The sequence below is a fragment of the Psittacula echo genome (genome assembly GCF_963264785.1).
Source record: "Psittacula echo genome assembly, chromosome: 10".
NCBI classification, from domain to species: Eukaryota; Metazoa; Chordata; class Aves; order Psittaciformes; family Psittacidae; genus Psittacula; species Psittacula echo.
Genome location: NC_137741.1, coordinates 12,829,807 through 12,853,595, shown reverse-complemented (window position 1 = coordinate 12,853,595; position 23,789 = coordinate 12,829,807). Strand labels below are relative to the sequence as shown.

Here is a 23,789-nt window from a genome sequence, read left to right as displayed (position 1 = left end):
CTCCAGAGCAAGCAATCTTGATGAATAAATACCTAGCAAACTCAGAATAGCTTTTGCCATGGCCAAGATTTACAGAAACAGCTTCCTAATGCTAGACACTCCGAAACATTTAAACACCCAGCAAGTGAACAGAGTTTCCACAGAGGCTGCCAGCAGCTCAGTATTTCTGGAGACCAGGCCAATTATTTAATTATTAATATTAAACTAAGAGGCCAGCATTTCAAACCAGAATTAAACTATAAACGTGATCCTTCTAAAAAAAAAAAAAAAAAAAAAAAACAAAAACAAAAAAGGACTCAGCTGAACTGATGAAAGACACACTTCTTCACAAAAGAGCCCTCAAACACTGACACAACTCTCAGATTTCATCAGGGAAGATACAGGTGAGATGCCAACACAACCTGAAAGACTGAACCAAAACTTCTTCCACAGAGGGAACTCAAGTGTCTCTCAAGTATTGCGTTCCCCATGGTGTATGCTCTGTATTAGTTAAAGGCAAACTTCTGACATATTTGATTTAAGCCCAAATCTAATGATTTTTCTCTCATCTCTCATTTTAGACCTGTTTAGAACACATAGAAATAAAACAAACTTGGGTAAACGTGACTCTAATTTGAAGATACATACATAGATAAGCAAAAGAATTCAGAAGTATTTTGTATAAGCCTATTTATGACAAAGTAAAATGCTGTCAGTAAGCAACTTAGAAACTGAAAATTCAGCTCTTGCCTGAATAGCATCTATGAATGTAAACTGAATTTAAGCTATAACTACAGCCATATTTATAAGTGGAAGAAAACAACTGCCTACATCATTTCTGCTGATCAAATGAAGTCCATCCTGTGCCCATTCAAGCACTAGGAATCATTCCACTGATAAATATGCTCAAGATCCTTCCATCAAAATAGACTAAGCCTTTCTTCATGCTGTAGGTTTGTACAAATTAAAGCCAACACTGAACACAGGAAGAATAACAGAGATCATTTTGGTTTTAAGATACTATCTTTCAGTCTTTTCAAAAGGACATTTCTACCAAATTTGTTCTTGAATAAATGTAAATACATTTTCTTTGGCGTAGCTTGGTCTGCAGACAGATCAACACATTTTGAAAATCTTTTTCTGTACCTTCAGGAATTTATACTAGTGATTAAGCTTTTGGATATTTATCAGTAGCTACTTATGTTTTTCCTTGCTTTGGTCTGGCTAAAAGATTAAACTTCTTACTGAAAAGATGCAGTAGTATTTAGCCAAAATCTCATTTAGTTTCAAAACCCAGCTTAAATATCAACTTTGTTTCGTATTTCCAAAAGAAATATGAACCCCTGAGTTTTCCTTCTTCCAATGAAGCTGCTCCTAAACTCAGTGTTAGGCAGACTCTACTCTCTTTCCAGAGGATTGATTTGATGTGTCTAATATTTTCTTTTAAATGAACTGCACTAGCAGACTGAAGTTGCTCCTAGTGATGTCAATGGCAAAGTTCCCACTGACATCCTTACAGGACTCAAATACATCTGCAGCAGGACAACATCCGTTGCAATATAACATTTATTAATAGGACTGTGAATAACACGAGATACTCAATGCTCTTGAGCTTTGCAAAAGCGAGAGCCAAAGTGAAAAATACAGCACTCTGATGGGATGACCCTAGAGCAGTTCATGTCCAATTATTGTCAGAAAGTTAGTGACTGTGGAGCAGATTCTGCTTTCAAAATATGCAATACCCAATTATTTCCCTAAGTCTTTAGTTTGGCCTTGGGGGAATGGGCACAACAATATTTAGAGCCAACATAAAAGCAATTTTATAGCATATAGCTAAAACATACGATAAAATCTGGGTATTAGGATTACCACTGAGAGTTTCACATACAAAATGTACAAAGCCTACTCCTAAGAACAAGATAAAAGGTTTGCAAAGATATGCATTTACCAGTAGGAAAAGAAGAAACTAGCTAACAAAAAAAGGCCAGTAATTTTAATCACAGTCTTCTGTTTTTCTGCTCCAGGGCTGATACTACTTGTATTCCCAGCATAGTGAGATGTCTATTTTCTGTCTCCTTACAGATGCCAAGAGGCTGTGTTTCGATGCCAGTGGCATCGGTGCTGAAAGGCTGAGGGGAGCTGGCAGTATGGGGAGGAAGGACTGTACCTGCTGTGTGGAAGGGAATTCATCCTGGAACTCATACCTCCTGTATGCACAGCAGATTGCTGTTTCTTTACTTCTTTATGTATTTTATATAAGGGTCTTGGTTCAACAATTAATCCTTATTTATGTCTTATAAAGTGAAATTCTAACAACAGCTTTGAATGGTGAAGGAAGATTCTACCTGCAGAATCTGAGGCTTGGTGCTTTGGGGGAAAGGGGTGTGCTTGGGGAATGCTTTCACTTTTTTGTTTTAAAGATTGAAGTTTTACTAAAATCCTCTTGCACAGTCCTCTGTGCCTCAAACAGTGAAAGGGAAGGGATATCTTGTAAAAATAATCTGGAAATGAGACAGAAAATACTATTTCATTAAAACTTCTTTAAAGTCTTGCAAGCTAGACAGACGTAGGTGACTAAAGTCATTAAAAAAGATTTTTTTTATCCCTTTTGTCACCACATGTTCCACTTCCAAACAAGCCCCTCATTTTATTCTATATTTAGTAACTTAATAATTGGAAAAATTCTTGTCATAAGTCAAGCCCTTGTCATAAATCAAGCAGTATTGAAGCATGTTCTCATGGAACTCTCATTCACTGAAGGTTTCTATGATCTCCATAGAAAATACATGCTACAAAACTACTTAGCAAAGAAACCAGGATAACCTATAATATTTCTTTTTAGTGTTCTGTATCGTGCCTTAACCCAGCAGGCAGCTAAACACCACAGAGCCAACCACTCACTCATCCGCCAGTGGGATGCGGGAGAGAACTGGGAAAAAGGTAAAAATCATGGGTCAATATAGAGACAGTTTAATAGGACAGAAACAGCACATTGTTGGGTACTGAAAAAAAAACTGTTAGCCACTATCAGATAAATAGGTTAGTGATGAGAGAAAGTAGGATACAAGACTTTACACAATACTTAGTTCCTACACAGTGTATTACTCAGAGTCAGAATATAAACTTAGTTCTTATATACTATCTCAAATGACTCAAAGTTGTCATTATCCTCATTTTACAATGGCTGCTCTCAGGAGAGTCTGGCTAAGAATGACACGGGACTCCTGAGTCAGATTTTCCTGATTCTTCTCATTTAAATTATAACCTTAATGTTATTAATGTTATGTTATGTTAGTGTGATTATTTATATTTAATTTCCTTTTGAGTTTTTTCTTTAACAGTGATATAATTTGAACTGACATAGTAACATGCTTTTCATATACTTCAGTTGAAATTGCACCTAAGGGCAATGAAATTCTCATCCATGAGCTGCATAAGGAAAAAAACTCTGGCACTCAGAAGCCAAACACCTGCTAGAACTAGTGGCAGATCCAGATTTTTAAGAGAATTCCTGTTGCATAATGAAAACACAAAGAAGGGAAATGTGTGGGGCAATGGAATGGTATTAAAACCACAGCACTTAGGGGGGAAAAAAAAAGTAATCCTAAATGGCTATATACTTCAGAGCTAATTTCTGAAGATCTTGACATTAAAGATGTGCAGAAATGCAATTATAAACAAACTTCTGTAACTTGGGGAAGGCTGAACAATGACTGTATCATACATTGCGGGCCACTGCCATGCCTTTCGTTGCTCATGACAGGGAATTTTCTCCCTGCCCTCAATCTCAGTACATCTGCTTCTGATTCAGGTGGCAGGGGAAAATTGGCAAGTATTCAGCCCTCAAAAAAGCCTGCCGTAGCACTAGTAATTTTTCTTCATTGCATACTGTTTATGCAATATTGTCATCAGCAACAGCATAGTGTTTATCATGAACTGAACAGGTAGATGAAATGTAAAGAATTGCTCTGCTACTGTAAATGACTGCAAAGACTCGTAACAGAAATAGACCTGGCAACAGGCAAACTCTCAGCCACCAAGAACTGGAATAATTTTCCAGTAAGAAAATACATCTTTGGTGCAACTATCTGAAGATCAAATAGCCCAAAACTCAACCAGGAGAACCAAGGGTATGCAACTAAGCAACTTCAACAGATTAGGAAGACAAAAGGTTTCTGATAATAAGTATCTATCATAACAAAAGATCTCAATGAATGAGACCCTCAGAGCCCTATAAATACAATGTAAACAGGGATAAGATCCAGTAATATGAAGAATAAGATGGCAAGATTCCTTTTCAGACAAGTCAAATCAGTTTCCTGTAGGATACAAATATCCCTCAAAAAGAATATACTTAAGTCATACACACAAAGGTCATTCAGCTACACTAAAATAACAAAGTAAAATAACACAGGAGGCCAGAACAATCTTTATCGATCTACAGTGTTTGCTGACCTACTTCAATGACTTCACAAAGAATACACACACATATAAGGCTGTGTAAAAGCTTGTGAATGTAGATTAAGAGGGAAATTGCTCAAGTAAAAGGAAAACTGGCGCCAGAACTTCTCTTGCACGTTCCAAAGGCACTAACATGACCTGCACAACACAGGCCATGGTTCTGAGTGAAGACATTTCTTCACCAAGTTCATTGCTTCTTCATAAAATAGGAAACATCTTCTAAAAGATTCAATCAGTTTAGAATTTATCAAGGAAGAGAGAGTACACCCAATATATACATTATTTCCACATTTAATTACTTTCATTGCTAAAATTCTGTACATTTTTGCTCTGAACCTGCCTAGCTTCTGATCTAGGTCTTTGGGGGGTCTGTAAGAGGTTTTTCGTGCTATATTACACTGTCCTTTATGATCAGAAACAATTTTCTCCCCTTTCCTCAAAAAGGATGTGAAAGGTGGTGTGTGGTGGCCTAACAGCACTCACAAATGACCAAAACATTTCTAAACACATTCCCATGGAATGGGAGAGCTTGGGCTAATACTGTTCATCCACCTTTTTCAGCAGAGCACTGACAGCACCAGCTACCATCTTGTCAACACATCCTCAAAGAGGGAAGCGGGTTGGGAGACATCCTGAAGTTCTAGTTACAAAGACAGACCACACTAAATAAGAGTGTAAATAATCAAAATGGTTATCTTCCCTGCTACCTCTAGCTGATGAATCTTTTCTCACCTGAAAGAAATTAGACTGTAGAGAATGCCACTGCCAGATGTTCACTCTCAGGCCAACTTGTGATTTACAACAGCCCAGCACATGAATGTGTCTAACACATGGTGAGGAAAATGTGACTTTTCCACCACTAGTTTTCCATAACTTCTGATAATTTTAGTGATATTAACCCAGTTCTTCGTCTCCTCTTCATTCTCCATGGCAGTAAGTCCTTTTGCAGGGTTTATGGACTGAGCAGCCTAGCACATTGACTAAGTCAGGCACATTTTCACAATAAGGAAGCAGTTAAATGGTCATGGCTCTGCTTTAGGAATGTTGGTTTAAGGCTATTAATAAGGCACATGAGGTGAATGCCTTTCAGCCAAGCTCCCTCCATGTGTGCACACCTGTTTCAGCAGGATTTTAAAGAGAAATTCCCAAAAGAAGCTGTTCACAGCACACAGTCTCTAAGTCTCAAGTGCATTTTTGCAAATACTCTAGAGCTTTTAAGCTTTTTGTGCTTTAGCAATGTCAGGAATACTGATACACCAACCAACGGGTAAAGCACACTATTCCCTAAGAAGCTATTTTTCCCTAAGAAATTATTTTTGTCTTATTAGCATCTCTGTCATCTATCACTTTGAAATGATTGCCACTGACTTCCAGAATCCTGATAATTCCCACCTGATCTGCTGCTGCTGAAATGCTTTCCCTGATCCAGGCCCACTGTTCAAACACTGCAACTCACTTCTCCAAGCATGCATCCATACTATTACATATTTGTTTTAGCCTCATTTAAATCTCAGCTTAACTATTCCCTCAGCCCAGTGATGCCAGTTCTTGACATCTTTGATCCATCCATTTTCTCATTTCAATTTTTTTTTTTTTGTGGTGGAAAGAGGGTGGTTCTCCAAGTGTACTTTGCCTCTGCCGCTTGCCAGGGAAAGCATCTCAAGCAGGGCAAGGTTTTAACTGTGCATTGTGTTGAGCCAGACGCACTGTCCAGCATTAAGAAAGCAAAGGCTGACTAGAAAAAGGTCAGTAAGTGAACAAAAAGCAATAAATGCAACAAAAGAAGCAGAAGCAACTCCCACAAAAAAAGTAAGTCTTCAAATCAGAAGAGACCAAAAATGACAGAGGACCTACCATTAATCTGAGGATTGTCCCCTTCCTGGTCACAATTCATCTACTAGCTTTAACTGACAGTATTTCACAAGTACATTTACTAATAAGCCACTACTTAGATAACTGTGTTTTATCGGTAAAAAAACAGAGCAATTAAAAGCCCACAACAGGCACTGCAGGCATCTGTTCCCTGACAACTGTTAAGACTAATGGTCATTAGTTTAATGTACAACGTGTACAGTAAAGCTGGACGACTGATAATGGTGAAGGGGAAAGGGCTCTTACCGAGGTGAGAAAAGATAAACACAGAATCTGCTGCTGGAAAAAATGAAATAAATCCTTTGAACGAACCAGAATTGCTGAAATGTTCAAAGACACAACTGAGCAAGTCAGACAACGAATGAAAATAGAAATTGCTAATTCAGAACAGGATCCGTGCCCTAATCAGGATAGTTTCAACACTACAACTTTATCACCCATCTTCCATGACCAGCGAAGAAATTCCATTAAGCAGTTCTAAAATGTTCCAGGTGATTACAGAAAGACATTCAAAATGAACATGACAACAGAAGGAGGATGAAAACAACACTGAATAACATCTGTAATCCAAAGGCAAGACATTGTCTCGTGTTTTGGAATTAAGTATGATGCCCACTAAAATGCTCTGCATTTTCTTTTTAAATATTTAAAGCACCAAGTGTCTTCACTGTGACTAATCTCACTAACATACCATTTTTAATCCTGTAATGGTATTTCAAATGAAACCAGTAGCAAGTACAACTGATTAAAAAAGGTATCACAGAAGGAACAATGAAAGGCCATGTGATTTTATTCCTAGTCAGTCATCTTTTATTCTCATTCAAACAGCTGAAGTTGAGTGGATTGCTCCACTATGTATGCATTACTCTGGGAACTTGGCTACCACATCCACAATATGTGATTTGCCAATACATACCACCTGCACACTGAGGGAACGGAAGACCTTCCTGTGGAGGAATATCTTCCCATCCTGTGTGGGTGTACAGAAGCAGATGCGAACGTACAATGGATAGCTCCCAGGACAGATGAACTGAGACGTGTCATAAGTCATGCATTGCTTTCCAATAATGATTATCATTCTACAGGAAATTTAGCAGAATAATTTTACTCCTCTGGAAGACCACATTGTGGAGTTTTTGACGGCATAGCAGATGGCTAGTAGATAAATTGTCTCGTTTCCTTCTCTCCTTAGCAGTTTGAAGAAGCTAACTGTAGGGGGTAATAACTTTTCAGCATGTACCTAGTTACTGGCATTTCACTGAGTCTACTGGCAACTGAATACTAGACACAACTGAACACTAAGTAGAGGCTGTAACTAAGCTACTTAAAAGCACTGCTACCTTGACCAGTACTGAAAACACTGTGGATGGACCGATTTATTGTTGCTGCTGCTACAATCTAATCTAATCTAAGACAATACATTTGTCTTCCATGCAAAACGAGCAGCAGTCAGCTTTAAGTGATAGACACCATTTAGAAGGCAAGACATTCAGCCTCCCCTGCTTCATCAAAGCGCACAACACCCATTTCTCTCAGAAGCAGGACAGCTACTAAGGAACAGCTTTTCAAAAGGAGCTTTTATATACTGAATTCTAAGAGTACACATCATTTTGGTTCGTACACTTGACCTTGTCTTTTGGAAAGCTGTCATCCCTCTTGTAGGACAAGGGGTACTCCACTCACTACTTTTAAAAACAGCAAGGCAAGGGGAAACGTGAAGTTCCCAGTACATGTCTCATTTCTAACCGGGAGTGCAAAAACACCTATTCTTGCATACCTAGCAGCTTCTATTTTACCAGTACCATTTACACATAAAGTTAAACAGAATACTTGACAGCACAGTTTAATTTTGAAGATTTACAAAAGGGCACTTTTCCTCCAGAATATTTTTCAAGTATTCCTGAGCACTTTTGGATGGATCTGTGGCAATAACCTCCCCTGAATTTTCTTATCCACAGTCAGCTCTTAGTTTGCCAGTACAAGCTAATGTGAGCTAGGAGGCCAACGCTAACAGTACAATATCTAAAGCTTTAGCATGGTTCCAGATTCTCATATGTTTGTCTTTAGCATTCTAAGACTTTTCAAAATACAGACAGAATCCAAGAACAATGGACTGTGCAAAGGCAGGGAAATAAATTCATCCACCCTTTTATTTAATTGCAGAGGATTCCTTTTGCCCTATGCATCTACGACTTCTCAGACCATGACACTAGAAGCTACTGAAGCTGGAACCTGCACAATCTAGTGAATTTGCAAACAGTGGTGTGAGATACTGTGTTCAGTTGATCTGTTCTTATCCCGCATAATTATACATCACTCTCCACTGCTTTACAAATTGTAAACAATAAGATAGTCTCACTGTCACAGTTAAGTCGTGCTGAAGTTAACTGTGGCAGTAATCCTGTTTTCATTTGCACTTTTTACAAGCCTGGCTTCCTCTGCCCTCTATACAGAGTAAAATGTTCTTATACAAAGCCTAAATGCATCAATTTTAAATAACAAGACCAAAATATAAATCTTAACCTGTGTATTTCTTTGCAAGTTTGGCTGTACTTCGAATTATCAGTCCAGAACATCTTTATTTCAGAGCCCCAGTCCTTTTTGCCAAGAGAGATGTTCTTTTATCCTGATTATAGTGAAAAACGCCAACTTGTTGGCCTGAATCAGGCTGTAATTATTCTCTGCCTTTATACAAGCTTTTTATAGTTCCTGGTAGAAAGGCTGAAGAGAATCCTACACAAGGTCTGAAATTTGTTGCCCTCTTGCAGAAAACCATTAAAAATGACTGAGATTTGCCCATTCCCTGTGTGTTCTTCCTTTCTTAGAGTTAACACGATGCATGCAGTGGTTTTTCTCATTTTCTGTTACTCCAGCTTTAATAACAGAGGAAGGAGCTGACTGCAAATTGTTCTATAAAAAATACAACCAATTTCTCAAAAAAGATTGATTATCTACTTAAATAAAATCCTCAAAGAAGCAACTACATACTTTAAAAGGAAATATGAGACAGCAATAAAATCTCCGAGTAAAAATGCCTATGCCAAGAAGATTTAATATGGTCCCTGAATCTCAAAATAAGCCAAAACTATTCATTCTTGCCATTTACAAACACAGAAGCATTCCAAATTGCCTAAAAGCCGTAAGAATCCAAACCAATCACCAGCACTTCACAGATCAACCAAATGCTTCATGTAGATTGGGAAAATGCAGGGCTGCACTGCCCTCCTGGTTTTGCTCTGTACTGCTGCTACCTGGGAGTCTGGGGGATGAAGATATGTAGGAAAGGGAGAACCTGGTTCTTTACAAGGTATAAAAATTACATTTAAAAAAATCAGTAAAATAACAGGAAACCTTGCACTTAAATCCTCTAGTCTACTGTGAGTGGACAAGTAGAGAAACAGGGCACCCCACTTAAATAAATATTCCAACAATATTTTTTTCCTTTCATATCTATGAAAACCAGCCAATTTGTACTAGTTTCAGAATAATATTTAAGGAACAAAGGAATTTATGTACAGCGCATTTTCAGCAAAGTCAAAATACAGAAACTAAATTCAACTTCAGTTGAGAAATGTTTTTAAGAAATTAAAGTTAATAGAATAAACCCTTCTCTGTAAATCTCTTCTTATAATTTTGTTTAAAGATAACATGTTAGATTTAAGCACATATCAAATTCTTTTAGGTTTTTTTACAGAGGATCTATTCATAGTAGCTTGTATTTGCAACATATGCAGCAAATTATACAATTAAACACTTAATCCTAATAAAGTTTAAATTTCACCCTTAACAATAAAGCCTGCACAAATCTTGCTATACTTGAAATAGGACTCTAGAAATAACCAATAAAAGTCACAAATAGCTATCATGACAATTAATATCTGAACATTTGAGATGGAAAGTTACCTGTTTATGTTGAAATGTTCTGATGAAATATTAAGAACTACGAATATTTTTTTCAACTGGCAAATAACAACCCCTAAATTTTAACAAGATAAAGGAAAATAACAGATAGGTGAGAACCGTGTCAGTCAGTTTCCATGTCTCAAAAATGTGAGCTTTTATGTGCCCTTCATCAGCCATGAGTGGGCTGATCCCACTGAGAAATCTCTGCAATACCAGAGCCTTGCAGAAGAGCCAAGTACTGCACCAACCCTCATGCAAACCCAGAGAGAGAAAAACAACCGCTGCAGCAGAGATCTTCTGGTACTAACAGCCCATACAAACAGCATTGGCTGCTAGGGCAGCCCTCCAAAAAGAGGATGGAGGTAGATGAGCTAAACCAGCATTTTAAAAGCTGAACAGAACTTAACAAGTGTTGATGAACAGAACAAGTATTGACGCAAATGCCTTCACAAAGAGTAATAGTTTCTGAAAACAAGATCCATTAGACTCAAGCATGTCCCCTCCAATTCAAATTTTATTTCAAGCACTACATATATTATGTCTGACCTGACTGTTAACTTTATGCAGCTCTGAGCAGGATTTTCTTCTAAGCTATTTTATTAAAAGTGCAAATTCCAATACAAAATATAGGTCAGTCAAGCAGGTCTCCGTTTTGTAAGACCAATCATGCCGTTGCAAGCCTCAGTTCAAGCAGGTATTCAGCCAAGCAAACTGCATCACCCTTCAAGATGAAACGTCATTTCTCATTTTTCTTGACCCATGTTCTCATTTAGCTGTGCAAAGAGATCCCACTGTGGTACCTTCTCAACCAAAAATAACACCAGGCTAAATCATCGTATGTTGTATACAGCACCCTTGTAACTTATATGCAAAGAAGAGTCCATGAGAAGCCTGCAGCTAACACTTAATTCAGACTAAAACTCAACTAAAGATATTCTCATTTTGCCTGAGACTTTGTTAGTGCAATCACATACACTATACATGCGCATATTGCCATATAGCATACAAAGTCCAAAACTTCAGCAATGAATCAAGGCTTTCAACATTGCACATCACCACCTAAAAACGAGGAATGTTATTTTTTAGGGGGTGTTATGCTCCTCTTAAAAACTGTGCTAGCTTGTCTCTGCAAAGAAAGGCACGTACACTTTGACAGGTACTAGGTACCTTTGATTTAACTTGGAGATGCAGATGTAATTTCTCAGAATAAAATAGATGTCTAACTCTTTCAAACCCATTAGCCTTAGACACTGAAAATATCACCAAGAATGTGGGTCTTTCATCACAAGGACAGGTTAATGGAACTGGACATGCCTTTTATCACTTGGGGAATCACATTATCATAAAATTTAGTAAACTGCTTTATGCTTTAAACTGAATAATTTCGTGAAAGGTGTTCAGAGTGGTTTGATTTTGAAAAGGGAAGAACTAGCAGGTGCAAGGATATTGTACCAAAAAACTCTCCTCTCAGGAGACTGGATAGAGCTGATGACATGGGAAACTTGGGTTGCCAACTTTCTAGAGGGTATATAACCCTGGAATTCTGGGAAAAGGAGTTGGATTATGAAGGTTGAAGAGACAAGCCAGCCCATTACTGAAAAATAACCTAATTGAGTTTTGCCAATTTTACCTGAATGATTACTCAAAATGAAGGGCTAGTGCTACTTTTTCATTGCTGCTAGTCTGCTTTCTCCACTTCTCAGCTCCCTTCTTTCACAGACCCACCTGGAGCTAAGAAAGTACATTAGTGAAGATTTCCCACAAAGGGTTGGTTTTGTGCAGCCAACTATGCTTTCCTCATACTTAATGCAGCTTTTCTTGAGAGGAGCTCCTCAAAACTCAGTATCCTTACTCTCAGAGTAAGATATTCTTGAAGAGAGTAAGGCAATGCTAAGCGGTAACAGTGGTACCTAAAGGTTGGCTTTGACTATTCTGATCCAGACATGCACATAATGCACATAACTGGTTAATGTTTGCATGATTCAGTCATATTTTGTGCCAGAGGAATCTCTTACTTCATGAGTTAAATTTTATTCATAGCTGAAGTCTACATTCAAAATAAGACTGTATTATTATGGAAGCAAAGTCTTGTAAAAACTGAAAACTCCCTTTGAAACACATGCTTTCCAGTAAGAGCAGCTAGCAAAATGCAAAACACGGTCAACATTCCAACACCATGATGTCAATTTTCATATGCACAGACAAAATGCTACATGTAGAAATCAACTCTAGATCTTCCGTATTTATGGTGTGCTTGTGTTTCCCTCTATTTTCATTAGCAGAACTGCACCATGCAGTGGACAGTGTAATCCCTTAAAAGGTTGAAAGGAATCTTCTGAATATAGTATGTCTGGCAAAAAGACACACAGATTTTTAACAAGTGAATTTCCATGTTCTGCTTCAGTTCTCTTGAAAAATAGCATACATGCTCTAAGGACTGGTTTTGATGTTTCCCTCTGCAGTAGTTTGGAGAAATTCCTGCCAACAGGGATGGTCTGAAACACCTGATAAAATGGTTTTCAATGACACACAATAAAAAAGTGACATGTAAAAATGGAAATCATTTCAAATTTTGTGAGGTTTATAAGCAACAGACAAATTTTTTTTATTTTCTCTGCTTTTTTTCCAGAGGGATAAATACAGCCAATTTTCAAGAAAACCAACAGCTGCAGACACAGCTTTAAATGCCATCTGTCCTTAGCAGTCACATGAAGAAGAGATTAAATGATTCACACCACACAACAGGAAATATGATAACCAGCTAGTTAGCACTAATGAAATTCATCCCCAATTCACTTCCTATGGGCAGGTCTTAAGAAAAACTCCCACTGATGTCTCAGGCAAAGTGCCTGCAGGCTCTACTGCACTGTTACTCAAGTGCAGAATGTTGCACTGCTGAAGCAGAAAACCTGAATTTTACAAAGTAAGGTCTCTCTTGTGGCACAACCACGTAAGTCCAGGGGGCTCACTAGCCCAAATCTTTTGCAGGACTAAGGTTTTAGTACCTATGCTAGAAGTCCTTATAGTATCACCAACCCAATGTGAACTTTTGACAGACAAGGAATGATGGGACACTTCTATAGTACAGTTGAAGAGGACAAGGTCTTTTCTTCAATGTTCTCGAGGACTGGCCTTAATATTTGAAACAGCAAAAAAAGAAAGTCTACAATCCCTACGTTTTCCCCATTTCTAAATAGTGGCTTCTATGTGGCATATGACAGATGGCTCACAGAGGTCTAAATTCAGCAAGAAAAATAAGCAATTATAAACAAATACATCACTGGTGTTTACTAAGGACATAATTCAAGCAAGTTCAAAAGATCAGAACAAGACCCACATGTTCTGTTACCCCAGCTATGGCCCTTCTCAAGATGGTTATCTACAGGAAGAAATTTTCTCCAAGAAAAGCTCGGTGTTCGAGTACATTTCTGTTGCCCTTGGAGAAACCACGCAAGTTTAAAAAAAAAAAAAAAAAATTCAGCTCATAAATAAGAATTAAAAATAAACAGGAAATTTTCCCTTTTAAAGTAACACCGCTGTTTAAGACGAGGTAAAGATTTAAAAGGTTGCAGGTTAAGAACAGGTGATGCTAACAGGATATTTGAAAGGCCCATGAGACGTGCAACATTAAGTAAAATGTATTTGTCTACTGATCTAATTGCTTACTAATTTTCAAACCTATTCCCACTGGATAAGTAGTGGCATTTTAAGCCCAGCTCCTGGCATTAAAAATGCATTTATAGTTTCCTCTTAGCTGAAGAAAAACAGCTGCGTGGTAAAAACCCATACATTAAGATGGCATTCTGGAGGTTTTCTTATAGTTTTAACCAACCTATTGTGTTCTAAAATTAAACTGAAAGAGGTAGGAAGAGGAAATGGGAAAAGCATTTGGGTGCACAGTTTCACACTGGGGTGAAGGCAACTGCTCACTCATGCAGGGAAAATGTCTGGAATATTTGTGTCTTACAGAAGGACTGATCACATAATGAAAGTGGAATTTAAGCCAAGCCTTATTTAGTAAAATACCAGAAGCCATTTCTCTATCTCGCTTAAGGAAATACTAGTGTTTGTTTAAAAACAAGAAACTATCCAGCAATTAAATAAGATGACCCATGCTTACATACTTTAAAAACCTTTCCAGAGCTTTAAAATTTGATGATGTGCCAGAAACATTATGAAAATGTTTGTAAAGAAAAAAAAATGTAAACATAAAAATTATTCCAGGCAGACAGAAAGCTGTTTGTAGTGGAGGCACCTACACAGGTTTTCAGCAGTGTCCAGGATTCCAGATACACCTGGAGTTTGGAGAATATATTTCTTTGTTAGTTTTTTTAATGACGAGTCACAAATGACAGTAGGTCTAGGAGGTTCTAACTTCTAGTTCAACAATCCTCAAGTGTAGCACCAACTAACATCAAAATGATGTTCAGACAAAGGATCCATCCAGTCCCTCAGCTTCTGACACAGCCATAATGGAGAGCACAAAGAGCATGTCTGGAGCCAGTCTGTACAATGCTCCCCTGGAATACTGTCCTGGACTGACCTGCTTTACCTCGCCTGATCTGGTTTGTCCATATAATAACACTTGGTGGATTTTCTCAGTACTCATCCTGTCTCCCACAAAATCCATGAAACCTGCTACTCGAAAAAAAGCCCTAAACAAACCTATAGCAAGCAGTGCCAAAGATCATTATGTAGAAGACAAACACCTTTTATTGTTTTGAATGTATCTCCTAATAGTTTTATTTAATGGCACTCAGTTCTCATACTGGAAGAAACAAGTTACCAGCTGATTCCTGTCTAGCCTTTCCACCCCACTCAAAGGGATCAGAACTGTATACAGTACTCAAGTGTATACAGTACTCAAGTGGGCACACCAGGAATTCATACAGTGAAAGGATGATACTCTTTCATATAATAAGGTTATAAAATCACGACACAAACCCAGAGTCTCTTCAAGCAGTCTTACCAGTTACTGGCTTTAGTAAATTCCCTACATATCATACAGCATACACAACACATCTCTCCAGTGATGGATGCACTCCCTCTTCTGCTTTCTAACAAAAGTGTTGATGAGATCAGCTGAAAGAATCGGTAATATGTTGGATGTACCTGGCAGTTTCCAGCTAGAACATCATCTACCAAGCAGGCAATACTCAAGACACTACTATGCTATTGTTTTTTTCAGCCAACATCCATGTTAGTCAACCAGGGAACAGCTTAAAACTATTTGGAGTCTCAAGAAAACAAAACACCAAGTGAGTAATGAGACCTTGAAAACATCTAATAAAAGGCAACTCTCAAGAGAGGAAACCAACTCATATTTTAGCATATTTCATTTGTTATACATCCAGAGAGAGCACTGAGCTTTAGCCTTCTGCTTTCACACCACTCCTACACCAACAAGAGGGCTGCAGTAGCTGGAAAAGCAAGGAAAACTTACATAAGAAAAAGCAAATATGAATGTACCAGAACCAGCACTTGCATTGTCCTTTCACATTTCTCCATCACAACAGATGGCCTGGAGCAGCCACATATACAAGCAGACAAATTGCAACAAAGGGGGGAAATTTTTTTGAGCCAGTTAATTTCTTGCTGAATCAGCCAGCTGGGAATAAAGCCAGTTTCTGCAACCTCCTTGGAGCTTCTGCAAGGTGCAGGCCAGGAAACATTTATTGCCAGAGAGCTTGAGAGAACACAATCCCTCACTCTTTGCATTCTGTGGCAGTGCAGGTGTGCCCAGTGTCATCTTCTATAATGCTAAAACAGCTAAAATCCTCATGTCTGCAGTTCCTACAGAGTGAGCCTCTCTAGGCCCTTTCACATATACACTCTAGAAATGATACCGTGTTCTGCTTGCATGCACTGACAACAGTCTATCCTATAAATTTTAAAGCAGCTTCAATTTTTGGCAAAGCACCTGATGACAGAAAAAAAAACATTACAGAAATACATGTTTCCACATATAAACAAATGCTTCATTTATTTAATGCTGCAAAACAGCATCATTAACCAGTTGGGACCTCCCACCATGACACAAGTAACAACAGTTAGCATACAACACAATCTAGTAATTGCAATTGCAAATGCATTTTTAGTATCATTTCACAATTTAATCGAGCTGACTTGCATTCACTGTTTCTAGTGCATCCAGAAGCATGACAAACTGACAATTCTTGGAAACCACATTTCTCAAAACAGACTGAGAATACTGTTTTCATTTTTTCTCCATAATGATGTTAAATCTAATAAATATAAAATTAGAAACAGAAATAACATTGTTCCTAAACAATTTATGTAATGTGCTGGCTGGAAGGGACACGTTAGGCAAAGCTTTTTAAACCTGCCCTCCCTTTATAAACATGATGCTTGCACTGATGCTTCTCAAGTATTAGCAAATACCTGCACACCCAGGTACTAGAATTCACACACCAAAAACCTACTCTTTCAAGAGGGTTTTAAGGGTGAACTTTTTGGTTTAACCAGCTAAATATGATGACAAATGCTTAGCCAGACTTTTGGAAGTGCCTAAGGCACCTAATGCCTGGTTCCCATTTGATTAACTGAATTTCCCCTTGTTACTTGTTTTGAAAAATGCAGCTAAGTGCCTACCATTACAGTACTTAACAGTACTGGAGTTTAACTTGTCTCAAGTCTTACTGAAAGTCATCAAAACAAAGGCTCTATGTCACACCTACCCTTCTGAAAATGCTGCTATATCTGCATTAAGTTTAGCACCCTTGTGTAACTGATGGTCATCAAACAGGGGGTTTGTAGGACTGTTACTTCGTCCACATAGTAGTTGGAGTGAGGCTGTTTTGAAAATTTGACAGTTAAATTCAAGAGCATTGATAGTCTACAGACTACAACTAATTATCAGTAACATTTCTCCTCTTATGGGAGAGAAAGTTATATGCGCAATTTTAAAACCTGAACTGCTTATCTAACAGTGACAATAAAGTGAGTGCAGAGGGCATATCAGAACTGCAGTGCTACACAGCCCCTATGTGAGGCTTACTTGTCTCTCCAGAGTTGCCATGGCTGTATCCAATGCCCTTCCTGGAATGTTGTGCTCACTAGCAACCTGTACTTCAAAACCAAGCCCATTCTTTCACCATGCACAAACTCTCTCTGTTTTACAGAGATTTGGCATAATACGCATTACACTGGAATTGTTTAAGTAAGACTGTGTTGGACTGTACGCAGCCACAAGACTTTATCATTGGTATTATCAGCTATACAAAATCTTAACAACACATTGAGTTAACAATGAAGTACAACATTTGCAGGGTATGATATAACTCATGCCCAAAGATTTCTTGCATAGTCTTACAATACAAACAAGGATAGAGGTACAATTATACATCTGCTCCCACTATCATTGAAATTAATATCCTTTACTACATTGCAAGCCACATTAGATTCAGTGTTTACTTAAACCCCAGCTCCTGGATTCAGGTGACCATGGAGAATCATCCTTTAAAAAGCTTCAAGCCCAAAAAGTACAGATAAAGACATAAAATATGTGAACCTTACAGGCTCAAAAGTAAAAGCAAATAAAAGGACTCAGATTTTAAAACATACGTTCTTCTGAAGAGAAATTCATTATTTTGGATGGCTAAATCTTGATTTCTGAACAAACAATTAAAGTTCTTTAATGTCAGTACAATCAATCGTGCATTTTCTGTGATGCAAAGGCAGGAATGAAGTTTGGCGCACTGTGCAGAACTGTCACCTCAGTGCTGTTTATGCCCCAATTTGGTAAGGAATATGAAGGATCCAGCTGCACCAAGCAGACCTGAATGAGTAATTATCAATGATTAAGCATTCAAGTATCTGCTAAAACCAAAGACTATCCCCTAGAGCTATTCCTCCATTCCTTCATAACTTTTTCAAGAGAAATTAGAAGCCACTGGCTGTTGTGAGAGATTATTCCTACACTTGAGGCTTCTCTAAAAGTGTTTGACTCTTGGATATTTAGTTCTGAAACCAGCAATTTGCAGCTCCACATAAAGCTGACTTGAGAATCTCTGCTCAATTTTTAGTGTAACCTCATCAGAAATTATCATCACAGTGAGCACTGATGATAATTGATACTCATGTCTGAAGATGTAGATATAGAATTCAAAATCTAACTGGACTTTGAGATTAAACTGCTTTTACTTCATTGGGATGAATGGGCTTGCACCATACTTTAGCTGAACAACCAAAGCTTAATTTTCTGAGTTGTATCGCTGCAAGTGTCATTCATAATCACTACAATATTTACTGTGAAAATGAAAACAAATTAGATAGTATAAGGATGCCTCCACTCATATTAACTGTACTCTTGGCCATCTCCCATAGTTGACTTATTTTTTAAAATGTGCTCATAAAATATTTCAATATTCATGCATAGTTTGTGTCTCAAGTCACAAGACAGATTCATCACAATTCTTCTGGCAGTTCAACTCTTTTGGATTGTAAATTGGGGGTAACAGCAGTTCAGATCCTATGAGCACTGGCTGAGCAACCATTATTAGTCATAAATTCAAAGCAAGTTCAGAAACTTACATAAGTTTTCTGGTAATGCTGTTACTGAGTTACAACCTTGTCAATAACAATGAATATTTTAAGTCAGAACACTGCTACAGAGTCTCAGAAGTGTTATTTGCCTATAGCAGAGACATTTCAATCTTCAAACTAAGAATAAAACCACACGCCTACTGAGGCTGATGGCAAAACTCCAGATGGGTGCAGAATTGTGACCTGCCTACGAAAAAGGGAAACTGCTTCCGATTTAACTCTGGGCTTGCAAATCTTGTCCTGAGAGTTTTGATTAAAGTTACTGGAGATTTAAGAATCCTTACTATTGTACAGCATGTAGATCATAATTTATTTTCTGAATATCAGTATGCAATACATTCAGTGACTGTAAAACAATATTCCAAAGGTGTTCCACAAAGATGGTCTCCAAGTCCACTGTGTCATATAATGGACCTCAGATTTTTGGCTTTGCAAAACTCAACCTTAAAAACATTTACTGTGTTAGTAGGTTTCAGCTGATTGGTTATGGCAGAATCATTTTGAATAAGATAATGTTTTCAGCATGTATTTCCTTTCTATCCAAAACATCACAGACAGAAAAAACCATTATGCAGGCAGGGACTGCAGAAACATAAATCATGGGAGCAACCATGAATATGTGACCTATGAAACTCTCCCTGCAATAGAAACCCCAAGTAAATGCTTCTTAAATATGCAGAAATGGTGTCTTTGCTGTTATTCCCTTCTCAGACTTTAGCAACCCCACAGTCTTCGGAGGTGAACCTTACTGACTTGTAGAGGGCTTCATTTGGACTATAGGAACCTAAGAAAATATCAGCATGTTCCTGATTTGAAAGCAACATACCAGAGAACAAATCTAAAAACCCATGTGTAAAATTCTTGATGATATATTCGTCTGTATGAATCTGCTAGCCCTCATTTCTTGCTGCTACTCATTAATTAGTAAGAATATAAAGATACACAGTCTTACATATATTTCATAACAAATCTAACATCATCTAGCTGTACAATGTGATAAATGTTATCACAAGGTTAAGAGCTGGTTACCAGGCTGAGCATCCTGCCTTTTCAATTAACAATATGCAGCCATATGCGCTTAAGAGATCACTTAAAAACAGCAAGACTGGACTAGGATACTTCTACTTTGTTTATTAGCTTAACCATCTCCTAAAATCTGTAGTATTGATAACACATCTGCTACCATGTGAGAAAAATGAGGAGCCTTTTATATCATATTTAGCAATAAATATATATTTATAGTTATATTCAAGGCCAAAAATATAGTTACTGTCTATAAATAACACAGAGTCTGTGGAATATAGTAATTTCAGATAGAGTCATCATTTAAATCTTTGGAAACAAATTATTCCATGTTGCTGCTACCATTTGGTGGTGGGTTTTTTTTGTTTGTTTTTAAGGAAAACACACAGCCATCATTTCCTTGGATTACCACTGGCTTTAGACTAATGCGGTCCCATAAAAGAAAAAGTAGGCTCTCTGCCTGCAAAAGAACAGAGCCAGTGCTAGCCCATAAGTCACTTATGCAACTGCTCTTGGTCACAGAGCAGATAAAACAAATAGGCAGCTCAGCAATCTAACTGACCTACTAGTCTAGCAACTATCTGGCCCTAATACAATAGTTGTGTCAAACTCGAGAAGCTGCATACCTGTAAGGGCAGAGATCAGTTTGGAGCTTAGCTAAACACTGTGTGGTGCTTGTTACCATGCCATGAAGAATCAGAAAGGGCTCCTATTACCAAAGTTAACTTTCATTTCTTCTCAGTAACAGCTACCTTTTTTCCCCACAACTTCTCAAGTTAAAGTTTTCTTTGCATTGCATTCTTACCACATTTCCACCACGTTCTTTTAAAATGGTCATTATTTTATTCTGTACCTGCCTCAAGCAGGATGAAATTAATCAATTGCACATAAGTGACATGACATAGACTTGTGACCTTGCCCAGCATCCAATTGTTTCTAATTGATTAGCTCCAGACATAAGCATTTTAATAGCCAAAAACAACACAAGTGGAAGCTATGGTACAATACTAGGGTAGAATGACTGTGTGTGGTCCGTATAGTATGGCCCCAAGCAACCAATTAAAGAATTAATGGTTACTGGATACCAAAAACGTTATGTTAAATAATATAAAGTATCTTTAATGTGCCTAAAATTGTGATAAAACACCTAAAACTTTGGAGCAGAAGGGCCTCCTACAAGTTTGGGGTTAAGTGATAATGACTCAAATACACCAAATAGATGAAGATATATTAAAGGACAATCAAAATCAAAAAAAATTACCTGGAGTGAAATGTCCATAAAGCTACTCTCAATAGTGTACTGACTACTACAATGTGTTTGGTTGTTTTTATTATAAAGAGACAAGTGAAGCTATGCCAAACCACTCATGGAGAAGAGGAAACTGCCACTACTGGTTCCAGTTCTACAATAAGAAAAATATGAAAGGAAAAAAGGCAAGAAAAATATTGTACAAGAGAAAAATGGGCTCTTCATAACCAAAAGGCTCAAACATAAAGTTGACATTTCCCTTCTCTGAACTTCTATTCTCATCTTGAACAGAACTATTAAGTGAACTTTATGTACTATTTTCTGAATGTTTTATAGGGCCAGTTATTACAGCCCCCCTCAACTGCTTGCACACAAAACTACAAGCTGAACAGGCACAGCAAATCAGTAACCTTTTTGTTCTTACATAAGAAAGATGAAAGCAAAAAGCAGAAGATTTCACTGTTGCCCCATCTGCTTAGACACACGCTGAGTGCACTGTGCTTTACTGTACAATTGATACAAATCTAGTATTTCACTTCCATGGCAAGTCCTTTACTCAAGTAACCAGTACACTTTCATGACTAGCTGCAACCATCAGACAAATACAGAAGGTGTTCATCAATAGGTAGCTTCCAAATGACTCACAGCACAAAGCACACTCAGCAGTGCTGCTGAGGATGGGTTGGAGCCCAATTCCCACTACCTTAAGTCTCAAAGTCCACTGTACATCGATCATAGCTTACTCAGCTGTCAAGTACAGTCTTCTCAGTTCTTCATACTCCTTTTGAATTTAATTTTGCCTGCTGTATTATCCTTCAATTCAAAAATCTTCATGTACATTTCTATAATGCCCAGCACACCAGGCTCCAGTTTAAAACCACCATTTCTCAGCACTGCAATAGTACAAACAGTATACAACAGTATGATAGTAAACAGCATCACTGGTTTTATGTAAAACCAAGATTATGCTTTTTTTTTGTCAAAAAGTACAATACATCAAAACAAAATGCTATTTATTTCTAAAAAAAGATCCTTCAGTTTGTTTAGCTGTCCTTTTCTAAGGATTTCTGGATTTGGATGTATTTAGGACTGAAGAATCCTCGAAACATTCAGTGCTGTGGGAACTCTCAGTATGGAGAATGACATACTGTAACAACATCTCTGCTGCATGCCAGCACACCATATTTCTTGAAATACTCACTTCTTGGAACTGATTAGGCACATGTGTCAGGCAATAGATCAGTTGGCAGCTATGGTTTTCCTCCATGGTTCCTGTATTCACTGAATTCTTGAAGCAAAGACCTTTCTGGACCACCTTCTCCTCTGACACCGACTTCCAAGTGCTTTAGATGTTTATACCCAGGTTCTTATATAACCCTTGTCACAGTATCTTAACATTTATCAGGTGCTAAAACTCCTGGGGGCAAAAAGCAGCTCTGGTGCCTAGAAAGACCCATGGCATTACGTATCTGGCAAGATGTCCCTTTGGTCCACATTCAGTAAAGTTAGGTACAATATTAATAGGAAAAGAGAAGACTCATTTCCCACATGGATGTCTTTGAAAGTCATTTCAATGAAACAAAAACCTAATTGGGAGCCTTTTATTTACAGTGCAGTTCCTTCAACAGTTTACTCTTTAAAAAAACAGGAATTTTAAGTGTGCAGCAGTGTGCCTCTGACAAAGGATGGGGCACAACAGCAACAAGTTCATTACCTACCTGTAGGTGAGCATAGATAGCAATAGCAAGCCAAATGAGCTCCCAGGAGAACCCTGTGGCTTTAGGGCTGGCCATCCTCATGCCTTCAGGCTCTGCTGAGAGAAATTGTTTCAAGTTACAAACAAAATCAAGAGAGCCCCGACAGAATTCCAATGACTAAAGCAAACCGGGCAAAGGCATGGAACCGGCCTTTGGAAGAAATGCAATGCAAACACCGGAGTTCTGTGCTGGCCAGAGAAGCAGGCGCACAGTGCATACCATGAGCACAGCCTGCAGGGTGAGGTAGTTCCAATTAGAACAGAAAGGGGGAAAATGAAAGGTTTGGGGAAGCTGGCCATAGTGGGTAACATTGAGTATCTCCTGAATGCAGGAGAATTTATCACACTGCAAACTCCTCCCATCTTGATCTCCAGAAAGTAAAATCCAAGGAGCATAGGATTTCTGAGTACTGTTCCACCACTTTCACCCCCTCAGAGCTGATAGCCCAGCCCTGGGACTTCAGTAGTCATTTGCACTGCCTTTGAAAACTTTGATCACAACAACTCAGAGACTAAGTGATCAGGGCAGAGAAAAAAAATAATCTATCAATTTAGTGATTGTCCCCATTACAGGGCCAACACAGAACTGTCAGTCACTTTTACTAAAAACTGAGGTTTAAAATTGCCAGCAAGAAAACAATCTTGTAGTAATGCTGCTAATTCTGTTAATTCCTAGTCTCAATGCATCTTTTTGTCTCAGACTATTCATTACCACAGTGATCTCAGAATAGCACAAGTTCCACACACCCCTAATACACAAGCACACAAACAGCCCTTCCTCCCCCCTCCCTGCCACCACCCCGCTATTTTGCAAAGCCCCACAGTGAATGCAAATCTCTCCTTCAAAAAACAGTACCCCTTTCTAAAAGGCCACATATCCCAAAGGAAAACCATCTATCCAAACGGTTCTTGCACCTGTCAACTAAACATAATTAAGATTCCTTATAGAAATAAGTGTTCTATTCCCACTCTCCAAAACAT

General features: G+C 38.1%; 1 protein-coding gene across 1 annotated transcript in view; it reads right to left on the bottom strand.

Annotated features, from left to right (window-relative positions):
• ADAMTSL3 (ADAMTS like 3) overlaps nt 1–22,851 on the bottom strand; it is a gene marked incomplete at both ends in the record, with an annotated part of 180,023 nt that extends 157,172 nt beyond the window's left edge. The window contains one exon of the mRNA XM_080626663.1: nt 22,771–22,851. Within this exon, the coding sequence (XP_080482789.1) occupies nt 22,771–22,851 (81 nt within the window). The remainder of the gene's footprint in view (nt 1–22,770) is intronic.
• Between the last annotated feature and the right edge of the window lie 938 nt (nt 22,852–23,789).